This window comes from Monodelphis domestica, chromosome 3 (genome assembly GCF_027887165.1).
Source record: "Monodelphis domestica isolate mMonDom1 chromosome 3, mMonDom1.pri, whole genome shotgun sequence".
In the NCBI taxonomy this organism is placed as follows: Eukaryota; Metazoa; Chordata; class Mammalia; order Didelphimorphia; family Didelphidae; genus Monodelphis; species Monodelphis domestica.
The window spans coordinates 195704962-195719398 of NC_077229.1; the positions used below are offsets into that span (position 1 = coordinate 195704962).

Below are 14437 nucleotides of genomic sequence, written 5' to 3' on the forward strand. Positions count from 1 at the left end.
GAATGGGAAGAAGTTTGTCACATGTTTAATGTGAATTAATATGCACAAGTTATCCTATTCATCTCACCTTCTCCAGCAAATTATCCACTATTATGCCCTCATTTATCTTCAGTCTTTCCCAGTCTACTACTTCCCTACTGCCTACAAACATGCCCATGTTTTCCATTCTCTTTCCCTTGATCCAGCCATTCCCTTTCCAGTCTATGATTCTTGTTTTTCTGCAAGTCATTCTTTAAAAAAAACAAAACCCTTACTTTCCACCTTAGAATCAATACTGTATATTGATTCCAGGGCAGAAGAGCAATAAGAGCTAGGCAATGGTAGTTGTGACTTGCCCAAAATTGTAGAGCTAGAAGTGTCTGAGGTCACATTTGAACCCAAGACTTCTACATCTCTGGGCCTGGCTCTCAATCCACTGAGCCACTTCACTGTCCCCTAAATTAATTCTTAAATTATGCACCACATATACTGGGAGGGCTTCCCTCTTTTTTTTTTTACAATGAAGAGTACAATAGAACTCTGGTTATCCATCTATTAATTGTCTCATTCTTGCTCCCTTACCATTCAAACTGTATCTATCCTTTGCAATACATCTTTGAGACAAGAGAGCCTTCTTACACCAATCATTCCTTTGCCACTTGGGTCACTTGAAATTAAGTTCTAAGGGACAGTTTCATGATTTCTAACTATATAGCACCACAAATGGAAAAGAATATTTGTAACAGAACTTGAAAAAAAATAGGTGGGAAAAATGGAGAAACAATAGGTATCATGGCTTGGTTTTTCTTAGATTTCTGGATTTGGAGAAAGGAAGATATAGGTTCAAACCTAATTCATCATTCTTCAACAGTATCTTTCAGAAAATAGTCTGCATACAAGAGTAAACTCTGGAGTTAGAGAAATTTTATGAAGGATTGTCACATATAATAAAAAAAGTCTAAACCTTGATACTTGACTTTATCACCTGCAACTAATGAGGGCACATAAACTACAATTGTCTTCATGGTGGACTGTTTGTTCATGTTGATCTTAAATACTCTAAGGTGAGATAAACAATTAAAAGGTGCTATTTGTTGTTGAAAAAAGCCAAAACTCTAATTCCCTTCTATTTAGCTCCTTTTTGTCTATGTTGCTTATGAACTCAACAAATTCAGTCAAACCAACTTTTAAAAATCATCTACTGTCATTACAAAGGAGCTTCAGTTTCTCCAGTTACTGTCCCTGTTGGTCATTGGACAGACTTAAATTGTCAGCAATTTGATCATTTGTCCTCCCCAAATAATGCAATTCATAGGAACTTCAATTTTAAAGTGGAAGAGGTCACCTAAAGTTCAACCCTATGATTTTTACAGTTTAAGACTCTGGGACTTTCCAACACCATACAGATTAGGAAACAGCACAGATGGAATTCTAACCCAGGTCCAATGATCTAATATTTCTAATCTAAATCTAATATCTAATGTTGGAGGGATTGTGGCAAAATTGGGACACTAATGCATTGCTGGTGGAGCTGTGAACTGATCCAACCATTCTGGAATGAAATTTAGAATTATGCTTAAAGGGCTATAAGAACTATATCCTTTGATTCAGTAATACCACTAGTAGGTCTGTATCTCAAAGATATTAAAAAAAGAGGGAAAGCGCCTACTTGTACAAATATATTCATAAGTGATCTTTTTTGGTGGCAAAGAATTGTAAATTGAAGGGATGTCAACCAATCAGGGAATGGCTGACCAAATTATGGTACATGATGGTGATGGAACATTATTGTGCTATACAAACTGATAAACAGGATGATTTCAGAAAGAGCTGGAAAGACCTACATGAACTGGTACAGAGTGAAATAAGCAGAACCAGGAGAACATTACGCACAGTAACAACAATCTGTTGGAATGATCAATTGTGATAGACTTAGTTACTCTCAACAATACAATGAACGATCCTGGACAAGTCTGAGGGAATTATGGAAAAGAATGCTATACCTCCAGAGAAAGAACAATTGGCGTCAGAATGTAGATCAAAGAATACAATTTTTCACTTTAATTTATTTAATTAAAAAATTTTTTTTAAAGTTTTTATTTTGGGGTTCTGGTTTTATGTGATCATTCTCTTACAAAAATGAACAAAATAGAAATGTTTTATATGGTAATACATGTATAACCCAGATTAGATTGCTTGCCAGCCCCAGGATGGGGAAGGGGAGGGAAACACTTTTAATCATGTAACTTTAGAAAACTTATATTGAAACTTATTACATATTCATTGGTAAAGTGAAATATCTTTATAATAAAAAAATAAACTTAATATCTAATTTAAATCTAATATTTCCCACTAACCTGAATGTCTCTAGGCATCCACCACTCTTTTCTGTTGCTCATATCCATTTCTACACTTCTTCACTTTCCTGTCCTTCTTCCTCAATTCATGGGTGGTTGTGTTCCGCCCACCCTCCCTCTCTGTTGGTTAACTTCTGGTGAATTATGTTCAAGTACCAGCCTAAGTGGGGTCTAAGCCCAGAAGCCTTTTCATCTCCTAGCAGCAGCAATTTACCCTCTGCTCACATAACCCTTGAGAATGCAGGTCATACTTCTCTATAATGATTAGCCATTAGAGGAGGACTTGTGGAGGATACAAAATATACTTCTATGTATACATTAATATTTTTTATCAATAATTTGTTTTGATAAGTCTTATCCCAAACGACATCATCTCATAAGCAAAGTACACATTCAACTGACAGAACAAGTAATGTTCTATCTGCAGTTTTCCAATTCTCACATCAATCATCTGGAACCAATATAGGATGATGAATGTGTGCAAAAATATGTTTTCATTATTTTATTGTTTGTTTTCTTCCCCTAGATCTTCTTTCTTCATTGTCTTTGTTCATCCAAGTCTTCCCATGTTCCTGATTTCCTTATATTCTTCATTCTTTATGGAGCAATTCTCTATTAGATCCATATGCCATAATCTTAGCCATTCCCCAATTAATGGGCACATACATTTGGAGTAAATGCTATCTTTTTAAAAAGCTTAATGATATCTTTTCAATTTATAATGTGGCCATTTCCTGATATTGAGGCAAGTAGGTGGCTCAGTGGATAGAGAGCCAGTCCTAGAGTCAGGAAGACCTGAGTTCTAATCTAGTTTCATACATTTAATAACTTTGTGTCCCTGGGCAAGTCACTTAACTATTCATCTCATTCCTCATCTGTAAAATGATCTGGAGAAAGAAATGGAAACCACTCCAGTATCTTTGCCTAGAAAACCCCAAATGAGGCAATGAAGAGTTGAACACAACTTAAATGACATTTCCTGATCCACAGAATCCTTCCTGGAAAAGTTATATAAAACTAACAACACAAGAAATGCACTCAATAGTAAATATAGACTGAAAAAAGCAGAGCCCCAAGAAAAATATACAAAAAGACTACAAGAAACTGAATAAAGACATTAAGTCAACAAAACGCAGATGAAATGGACAAAATGTATATGGAATTATTTAAATTTCATGCCTCTCTTTTCTATTAAAAAATCACCAAATAATAAAAGTGGGAAGGCATATATACGATTGGTCCATCATTCTATTAGGTGGGTTTTCATCATTTTAAGAGGATGTACTGTAAAGGAATGGAGGCCAGCATTTGGGAAGTTATCAACATGGTACAATAAGAAAACAACTGGATTTAAAATCACTTAATTTACACAGGTGTGTTCTAAGTGCACACCTATTACAAAAGACAAGGTACTCCTGCCGTGGGATTCCCAGGAGCCCTGATAAATCTACTGCTTTGAACCCAGTTAGCCTCATAGACTGCACATCTATGCAGAGGTCTGGATGGGGAAGCGGCACCTGGCCTGCCGTCTCAGCTCTGACACTCACTAGCTGAGTAACTTGGAGGAAGTACTTTACTCTTTCTGACCCTCACCCTCCTTTGCTTTCACACCAGAGGACGATCAAGATGACTTCTCCAGAGACGTCCAGCCCCAAGATTGTGGCCCTGGGACACCCACTGCACTATGGTCCCAACTTCTTTAAATTAGAGTCCATTTGGATGGCAGGCGTACTTGCTTTGTTAGAAACTGGAAGGATGCTTTTTCAATGTTGGATCAGAGGATTGTAATCTTTGTGTCATGGACCCCTTTGGCACTTTAATGAAGTCTATGGATCTTTCTTAAAATAATGTTTTTAGATGCATAAAATGTATAAATTTACAAAGAAAACTAATTATATTAAAATACTGTTCTCAAAATTCTTTTAAAAAACATTCAGGAGGAGCTAGGTGGCTCAAGAGCCAGGCCTAGAGATGGAGGCCCTGGGTTCAAATCTGGCCCTTCCTAGATGTTTGGACCCTAGGCAAATCACTTGACCCCCATTGCCTAGCCCTTACCACTCTTCTGCCTTAGAACCAACACACAGTATTGATTCTAAAATGGAAGGTAAGGGTTTAATAAACAAAATTCATGTACCTCAGGTTAAGAACTACTCTGTCAGATGAATACAATCTCTCTGCTGTAATCAGTATTGCCTACCTTGGAAGCAGCAGGAAAAATCTCATTGGTTTTAGTGAACATCTGCCAACTCCTACCCAATAGGATATACTGGAATGAATCCAAAGGGAGTTTACCTTGATTCGTGGGTCATCAATCATAACCACACAGTGCATCTAAAGCGTATCTTCTCACTGGTGCTTCTTGCCTGCTCTCCCTCCAATTAAAGACAAAATCTTGGATGCTGACCCTGGCCCACTCCCTCAGAATCTACTGTGTTCCTGATTCCTCTTGAATGCCTGAGACATGAGGGCTCAGTATTTAGTAAATCCTTTCAGTTTCTCAGTTCCCATAAACAAACCACAGAGCAGCCCCTCTCCAAGCTGCACGGCTTTGCTGGTTCAACACCTCATTGTCCTATGCAGCCCTCAGCCTACCAGTTCCCAGTCTTGGCTTGCCTTGCCTTGCAGCTGCAGATAAGCAACACTGGACTAGTTTTTATAAAGATGCAAATTGAGTGGCAATCACTCTGTTGGTTATTCCAAAATTCTCTGAAATGAAATAAAAAAGGTTTTAAGAAAAAATATCCTGGTCACCAGAGCAAAACCCCCCCAAAGAATATCAGTCTTTGGATAAGAAGCTACCATATCAAACAAACATCCTAAGTATGCGATTTCTTTGTAATGAAGGTCTCCAAAGTCTACCATAAAAAAAGTCACAGGCAGTTTTGTTTATTCTCATGGTGGACAGTCATCATTGGCCCCCACAGCCATCTGAAGCCAGTAGTCCTGATTGCTGAAAACAACAAAGTTGTACAAGTGTTCTCCTCCTTTTCGAAATCCATGTTCATTTTCTCTCCAAGACACAGGGCTATCTGCAAAGCCCTGGACAGACAAAGTAACCCAAGGAGTTAACTTTGGGTCATCAAAGTAGTGGCTAAAAGAGAAAAAAAAAGCTTTAGTAAATAAAGAAAAAGAAAAACCAAATACATTTGAAAAATCCTGTTTGCCCACCTAGAATAACCAATGAGGTTGGTGACATTCTAATCAAAGAAATCAAAATGTTAACTTAGATTTCAGCCCTATGAAAATGCTCATTAAACTCCTGCTGCCTTCTGTAAATATAACAAATGTAAATGCAGATAATATACATGAAATATACTCCAATTGTTACCCTACTCAGCCAGAAATTCATTTAACAACAAGCCATCTGTAAAGTGCACAGTAATAGTTTCCCTCCCTGGGCATTTAGACTTCAATGTTGCTATGTTTACACAGTCTTCTTTAATTGGAACAATGAGAAGTCATTGCTCCTCCTTTAAGTGCCACCACAGTCTATTATGGGAAATCAAAGTACTATGCTAAGATGAGTGACAAAATAGAAATTATATTGTAGTGAAAAAAGAAAAAGACAAATTCTATAAATGCTTAAAGTTAAAAAAAAAGATTACGGTAATCTGTCTTGATAAAATAAAAGCTAAATTGAACTAGGCTGGCTAGATTGAACTGGTATGCTAGTTAACTCATCTCTTCTATGTTGCCAACTCCAGATGGCAGAGACTGTGCTTTATTTAGCCTTATATCCCCATTTGCTAATGCAACATATAGCATATAGTAAAAGGTCTTCGATAAACGCTTTCTGAATGGATCATACTAATAACAAGTGACTTGAGGCTACTATTATTGGAAATAATGAATGTATTTCATATGGTACCTAACATTTCAGATATGTAATGAGTTTTTGTTCCTATTAACATTAAATATACAATTATTTTAACAATGAACCCCATACTGTGGCAGAGTAAAATATATTAAAAGGTAGAGTTTACCAATTTAGGTAAGCAGCCAGCAGCAAATAAGTGAGTCATGAAAATAAATTTACTTAAAAAAAATTAACACTTTGCTCCCAATAAGCATTTTTACCAAAAACAACCAAGATATTTCATCATAGTTATTCCTAATAAATATCACTTATGATGGCAACATTACTATCCCAAGAGACCAAAAGAAGAAAGGAAAGGTGTTTATTAGGGAACTCTTCAGTTCTAAAACACTAAGATTTAAGGTCCAAAAGAGAGATCATTAAAGCCATAGACACTGTCTGCATAGACACAAACAAGATTTTTCTTACCACAGATGTTCCAGTAATAGGTATATCTTCTCAGAGACTATGAAGCCAGTGATTGTGCACAAATAAGCTTTTTCCACCAATGTACTTGGTTGAGGACAGGAATAGGTTGATACAAAACTGAATGACTGATTATTTCTGCCACAAAAAAAAAGGGAAAAAAACCAGACTCAAATTAAGATTGGTATCTACTACATAATGAATAAGAACAGTTTTGTTTCATTTGTGTTTTTTAAGGGCCAGCCCCTCCTAAGATCACAGTCATCCTCGATACGTACAATTCCACATTACTGAAGATGGCGCCAAGCCAGTCAAAGAATTCTGGTGCACTGCATGATTCTTCAGGCTTCCCCTGAAGTTCTCCACTCTGTAGCAATGGACATTGAAGATCCCTTACTGTGCTCAATGCTATTTTTGGCTGATGCTCCTGAATTTGGTATTTGGAAAAATATGACATCACTGTTGTTGACTCTCCTGCACCTTAAACACACCACATAATATTGTTTAGAAAAATGTAAATTTAAAATCCTTAATCACAATAAAAACCTATTTAAATAACTCCATTGGTGCCCTGAATGATGCAGAAGAAAGTTTGAAGAGAAAAACTAAAAAGTTGTAAGGGAGGAAGCTAGGTGGCTCAGTGGATAGAGAGCCAGTCTTGAAGACTGAGTCTTGGGTTCAAATATGACCTCATTCACTCTGCGACCCTGAGCAAGTCACCTAACTCCAATTGTCTTGCCCTTATTGCTCTTTTGCTTTGGAACCAATATTTAGTATTGATTCTAAGACAGAAGGTAAGGATTAAAAAAAGAAAAGAAGTTCTGAGGCCATTAAGGTCTTACTCTGCAGTTCATTGCAGGGACCAAAAAACTGTTCACTGTTCATTTTGCTTCCCACTTTCCCTGGAAATGAAGCATAGTTTCAAATCCAGCTGATGTTATGTGCCAAGTTGAATAACTTGTACTTAATATAGCAATTTAGATTAAGTGAAATAAAGTTCACAATTCACATACAGAACACTGGCACAGAAAGAGATAGGTCTCAAGCATATCTTTAAAGATAATAGAGGACATTAAATAATAAAGTTTTATATACATATATATATATATAACTTGGCTGGAAATAATGGCTTGCCTCTTTTCCCCATAGCATCTAAAAATAAGAGCCTGAATGGCTAGTTAAAGTGTGAAGCAGGTCAAAGTGAAAGGGCTGGTCTGCAGAGTAAGACTGAATAGTCCTGGTCCGCAGACCACAGTCAGTGCCACTTTCACGCTGGACTGGTCCACTTTGAATTTCAAGGGGCCTATCATTGATGAGGTAGGAGAATGCATGCCAGGTTAGGGATGGGAGTTTTTTCTATCATCTTGTCTTTATAGTTCCAAAAGTCATGCTTGGGAACATGCCAAAAACATGCCATTCCCTGAACATCCCCAAAACAAACTAGGAACTCTGAGAGGATGAATCAAGTTCATTTAGGATGAAAGTCTTTTGTTTGGGAACATATTACCTAAAGTTTGATTAAGGAAAAGGCCATATTAAAGTGTTTTCATTCCATAAGTCTTATATTTTGTAACAGGAAACCAGATTTGTGGGCCAGTTGTAATAAAAACTTACATCCTTACTCAAACAAATGGCCTTGGAAATCAAAGACAAAGAAGACCATAATTTATTAATAATTCAACAAATATTAAGTATTATGTGTAAGGTCTCCAATAGAGGTAGCATGGCATAGTGTGTGAGAATTATTTTTAAGCTTTAACATTTTCGTATTTTTATTCTGAACTTAAACACAAAAAAGGACATTCCTATACACACAGAATACAAAGAAAATTGTATATGAAATTTTGAATTATTATTTTATACCATTTTTTAAAAAGTACCAGGACTTCCAAAACTGTCCTATTTGTCTGCATTTCCTTCAGAACTTTCTTTTGTTCTCTCCTATGTTTGTAAAAATGTTTCAATGTCTTCCTTGCCCCTACTTTTTGGGATCACTATGGTTAACCTTCTATTCCCATTAAATTAAAAAATAAAGAAGAAAAAACTCTTGTAATAAATAAGTGCAATCAAGCAAAATGAGTCTACACAGCAGCCCTGAAAAAACACAGAGCATCTCTTTTTCTGTAGCTTCAGTTAATCAGGATATGCTTCACCAAAGGCTTCTGGAGACATTGGTCTATTCCAATTTTCAGCAAGTCCACTACTAGATACTCTTACCTCTTCCTTTGGGAGATCTCCAAATGTGCAATAAATTTTGATACCAGTCAGGGCTCTCTTTTGACATTTTCTCATCTGTCTAGCTGTATGTAGTTCTTAAATTAATAAGGCTTTGTGCCAGGGCCAAGCTCCATCGCCTGAGCAGTGCTTTGACCCTGCTTGGTCTTCTCCAGGATCCCCAAGTTCCTAAGCTGACTCCTTCTTCTACCTTGTGGGGACAGTAGCCTTGGCATTCTCCTTCCTCCTCCCCTGATCTCTGGGGCTTAGAGCACTGTTTCTTTAGGGTCCTATTTGCTGTCTCCAGAGAGGGTTGTGAGCTTCAGAGCCCCTGGACCTATCCCAATCTGGCACTGCGGCCACACTGATGAGTACCCCACTGTTCCAATTCCCCTGGTCTTCCATGGAACTCTCTGACCACTGCATTGTTCATCAGCACCTCCTCCTAAACATTTCAAAGTGTATCATATCAAATCAACACCTGGATATTGACATGGAAGATTTTTTTTCCTCACAGAAGATACAAAGGACAAAACAAAAGAATACAAAAAGCATAGTCCTTAGAGCTAGAAGGAACCTCAGAGATCTAACCTAAACCCCTCAATTTACATGAGGAAACTGAGGCCCAGAGATTAGTGAGCTATCCAAGATAATAAGGAGCAGGGCCAGGATTCAAACTCATGTCCTATGTCTCTACCTCCAGAGTCCTTTACTCTTTCTGGACCAAAGTATTTCAGTCAATCAAGCAACAAGGCACATACTTCTTGGGCTGAGGGAGGAGCATTTGCTCAGGAATTTATAAATGTAGATTTTGATTTAGAATAAGAAAAAAAAAAGTCCTAAGAAAATTGTCTAGTACAGCAGAGGAAAGAAATGATCTGGAGGCTAGACACTTTTACATAGTAACTGAATGACTGTTTGTCAGAGATGTTGTAGGAAATATTCCAGCCAAGTACAGGCTGGACTAGTTGAGCTTTGATTCCTCTCACTGTTCCCAGATCTGTGGACCTTGGGTGTTTCTAGTGGGAAGGCAGCAAAGGGCCCTTGCCCCATTGAACAGCCTCAGGAGTCTTTTGGAGGAGCTTTAAGGAGCTAGAAAGAGAGGACTCAGAACCTTCCTGGCCTCCTTTCGTCTTTAGGTGACAGCTTTACATTTAGGGAGACAGTCTGGCTCTGTGAAATTTTTGGAAGTTCCCTAACCAAAAATATTTATGCAAATAATTATGTGAAAATCCTCCCACTAAAAATCCATCTGACTAGCACTAGGACAATAGTGGGAAAGGCTGGGGTTCTTCTTCCTATAGTAGGAGAGATTCGTTTAATTAGAATGTTTTCCTAGCTAAGACACACTGAGCAGATATATTTTTGGAGGGGAAAAGAGCAATTTGGTATAGCATAGAATGCCCAGGAAAGGAAGCTTGAGTAGGCAGTGAAGCACAGGGTGCTTTGGACAGTCCCATGACAATAACATAAGTATTAGGAATTGGAAAGAGAGAACTTAGCAAAGAAGTTTTGTCTACCTGGAAATTTCCCCTCAGGCAGATATCACTCTTTGCCTCCTTCTAGAGGTCAAGTATTACTGTTTTATAACCAGGATGAGGAAAGGGAAATTCCTTGCAATGAACTGGCTCCATGATTCAAGGAATAAGAACCTAAAGAGTCAGTACTAGCTATATAGTGGTATATTTTACACTATGAAGACATGCAAGGCAGAAATGGAGTGAGAACCATTGCTTCCCATTCTTGAGTCGACTCTGACTAGAGTTTAAAAAGTGTATCAACCATGATTATTCAAATGTATAGTCTTTGGGGGCAGCTAGGTGGCTTAGTGGATTGAGGGTCAGGCCTTGCGACAGGAGGTTCTGAGTTCACATTTGACCTCTGACACAGCCTAGATGTGTGACCCTGGGCAAGTCACTTAACACCATTGCATAGCCCTTAATGCTCTTCTGGCTTGGAAGCAATATATAGTATTGCTTTATAATGATAGCTATTATTATTATTATTAGATATCATTATAAACAGAAGGTAAGGTTAAAAAAAAAAGGTATATCCCTTATAAAGTTAGACTGAATAATGGGCAGCCTAGGTACCTAACAAGGAAAGCTAATTGTAACATATAAGCAGCAACAATGTCTATACAAAGGGGAAGTTCTGCTCCTGACCATGGAGGAAGAGCTGTGAGAAAGCAATGTGGTTTGTTTCCTGACTAACTTTATATCCTCTTGTATCCATACAATGGAATCACCATTCAATGTTTGGTTGGCTCCCTTCAATGATCAACTGAATTCCAATTTCATATTATCATCACACAATGAATTTCTAATACCTTCATGATGCCAAGCCAGAAGGAAATTGAATTTCAGTGGTTTCTTTTCATTCAAGGCCCAAGATGCTCTTTTATACTTCTTGGATTCAGGATTGAAGGACAAATCCATCAAATCAAGGGTAACAACTTGAAAAAAGAAAAAAATAGAACATAGTATAGGATTTATCTCACATTGCTAATACCACACAAAGAAAATTTTAGGCTAAAGTTACAAAGAAAGCTTTGTCATTTTACCTACCTGTCACTAGAGCTTCTTAAAAGCTAGCAAAATTATTTGTCTACAAAAGCAAAATTTATCGAAGAACTATATCTCCACAGTGAACACAAAAAATATTTTTATTTCATTCTTTGCTTAAGCAACAATCTAAGATAACAGTTTCCAACCAATTAAGCATGTTCTACTGTTACACCTCAGAGCAAGGTCTCCAAAGAGCTTGCTATATCCATTCCTAATTCTCACACAACACAGAGATTCCTAGTGAGGAGGGTGGTCTGCCCAGCAATCCTTTCCTCTAATTGCTCCTATCAGCAACTTTATTCACCTCCTAAAACTTTGGGGAAATTCCAAAACAGCAACTCATTAGGAAAAAGTTATAATGATAACAACAATAAATAAAATAATAGCTATCATTATAAAGTTTTAAGATTTGCAAAGAGCTTTACAATTATCTTAATTTATAAGATCTAGGATATAATCAGTCAGTACTTTTTATTACTGAATTTAAAATTTATAGGTCAACTACATCCACTGAAGTTGGGAATTTTGGAGGCAAAAAAACTTCAAAGAAATCCTCATTTTCCTAAAACAAAAAAGAGAACTGATAAAAGTATCTCTACTTATGTTTGCATAAATCACTTCTGATTTGTTTAAAAAATAATGGAATCTTTAATTATTGGTTGATGTCATTTGTTTTTATATCATATCTATTTCCAAATATATTCCTCCCCTCTCTTTCTACCCATCAAGTCATTCCTTCTATCAATAATATAAAAAAAGGATAAGGGGCAACTAGCTGGCTCAGTGGATTGAGAGCCAGTCCTCAAGAGGTCCTGGGTTTAAGACTGGTCTTAGACATTTCCTAGTTGAGTGAAACTGGGAAAGTCAGTTAACTCCAGTTGTCTAGCCCTTACCGTTCCTTTGCCTTGGAATTAATACTTAGTATCAATTCTAAGACAGAAGGGAAGGGTTTTTAAATAAATAAACAAAGGATAGGAAAAAAGGCATTCCAAAGCAAAACCAACTAATACATAACTATATCTAAAAATGTATTCAATATTCCATATTAATTACTCCCCCTCAACTTCTGTATAAAGGGGAAAAGCAATAAACTTTTTATAAATACTTACTGTATCTCATGACTTTTCTACCAGAGTATTGAGATGGGCAACCTTGAAGTCCAATTTCTTCGTAAGTGTCCTTATCCAGGGACAAAATTAGTTTTCCTACACATCAAACCATAATTTTCATGAGAGGCATATTATAAGCATAAGTAGGTTTTCTTTGAACTAAAAGAAAGTGAGCCATATTCAATAGTCATTTTTAATAGAAACAAAAGGAATATTACCATTGGGTAATAGGCCCACAGTATTGTCTTGATCAATATTTGTATTGTATGTTAGGGCATAACAGGAACCTGTAACATAAAAATAAGCACAAAGAGGGCATTAAAACATAAATTAAAAATAAACATTACATTGGCAATAATCAATTTAGACAGGTTAAATATGAATGAATTCCTCAAGATGACCAGAACCCAGTCATGGGGGATAGATAACAGGGAATTCTAGTCAACTGATCACCAATACAAATTACTCATCTGACCATGCATAGTAGAAACCAAGCCAAAGGAAATCAAGAATATGAAGAAAAAAAAGCTAAGACACTACTATAGCCAACAAGTTCAAGCTAGATCCTGAAGAACAAAGGATGGATTTCAGGACATAGAGATTTATCTTCTTTTGCCACAACTGATCTAGAGTACACTTTGTGGTTTCATTTTTTTTTTCAATTAAAGTATTTATGTTCTTTCTCTCCTGTTCCCCCAAGCCCTTGTGGGAGGTGGAAGGATTGGAAAGAAAGAAAAGAATAAAAAACTCCTTTGAACAAATCAGCATAGTTAAGCAAAATGAATTCCCACACTGGCAATATCAAATAATGTGTATCTCATTCTGCATATTCCATTCTGTCTGATCAAACACAATTTCAGAAGACTGACACAATGCAGTGATGAAGCATGCTACCTATCTAGGCTACATTTTCAGCAACAACTCTGATGGTTGATACCTCCCACAGTGGACAAGCATTATAGGATTAAGATGAACAATGATCCTTTTATTCAAAGGAAAGTTTCCCAGGGAGCAGAAAAAGATCCCCATGGGCTAAAATTTGGCACACTCCTAAGAGCTAAGGCACACATTTTTGACTTAGATAAATGAAAAAAGACCATTCAGGGATCTAAAGCTTCATATGCTTGCTAAATTTGGCTGGCAATTGGTTCTAATTTAGAATTTATCTATTGGGAAAGTTAAGTTTTTTCCTTTGAAATTCAAATTATAGTGTTCTAAGTCCTAGCTATATAAGCAAGGACGATCCTGGCAGTACTTAAAATGACCCATTCAACTGAAAAGAGACACTTAAGAAGATCATTTTAAAAACCAACAACAATCACCGCTTTCTTGCTCACATGACCACCCCTGACCTATAGTACTTTGAATCCAACATTCTGCTAATCTAAAGGTTTTAGAAAGCCAGCATGGTCTGCTTACTCATTGTGTTAGGTACTCACTCAACTTGTACAACACTCACACGGATCAGGCAATCCGTCTCCTGGGCAATGCACAGCATAATTATACTTGATCTAAAAATACTGAAAGGCAAGGAAAGCAGGATTCCTCTAAAGCATAAATAATCTAGGAAATTAAACACACACACACACAACTTTTCACCCAAATTTAGGTTTGGATTTAAGGATGAAAGCAAAGTCCCTATGATTATGCGTGTTTTCTTACCTCCCAATCACTGCTTCCACTAGTTTTTTGCTGAAATAATATTAATTTAAATTATGTCCTCCAGACATGGTAAGGGGTGTTTTTCTCTCATAAGTATTAGCACTACAAATGGACTCTACTATATTTCTACCCATGCTTAATTTTTTTAAAGTTCTTTCCAAAACAGGCTTGATGTAATTCAGTTTATTAAATTCTTTGCCATTCTTCTTAGTCCTGTGGTATTCAAGAGTTAATATAATCCAATGGGATAATATGGAATTATAGCTA

General features: G+C 36.8%; 1 protein-coding gene across 1 annotated transcript in view; it reads right to left on the bottom strand.

The window, feature by feature from the left end:
* Window positions 1-2043: 2043 nt before the first annotated feature.
* Window positions 2044-14437, bottom strand: part of RPP40 (ribonuclease P/MRP subunit p40) — a 35307-nt gene continuing 22913 nt past the window's right edge. The window contains exons 3-8 of the mRNA XM_001368008.3: window positions 12727-12795; window positions 12509-12604; window positions 11162-11287; window positions 6897-7098; window positions 6622-6756; window positions 2044-5427 (exon numbers count right to left, since the gene is read on the bottom strand). Of these exons, the coding sequence (XP_001368045.1) occupies window positions 5229-5427; window positions 6622-6756; window positions 6897-7098; window positions 11162-11287; window positions 12509-12604; window positions 12727-12795 (827 nt within the window). The 3' untranslated portion in view covers window positions 2044-5228. The remainder of the gene's footprint in view (window positions 5428-6621; window positions 6757-6896; window positions 7099-11161; window positions 11288-12508; window positions 12605-12726; window positions 12796-14437) is intronic.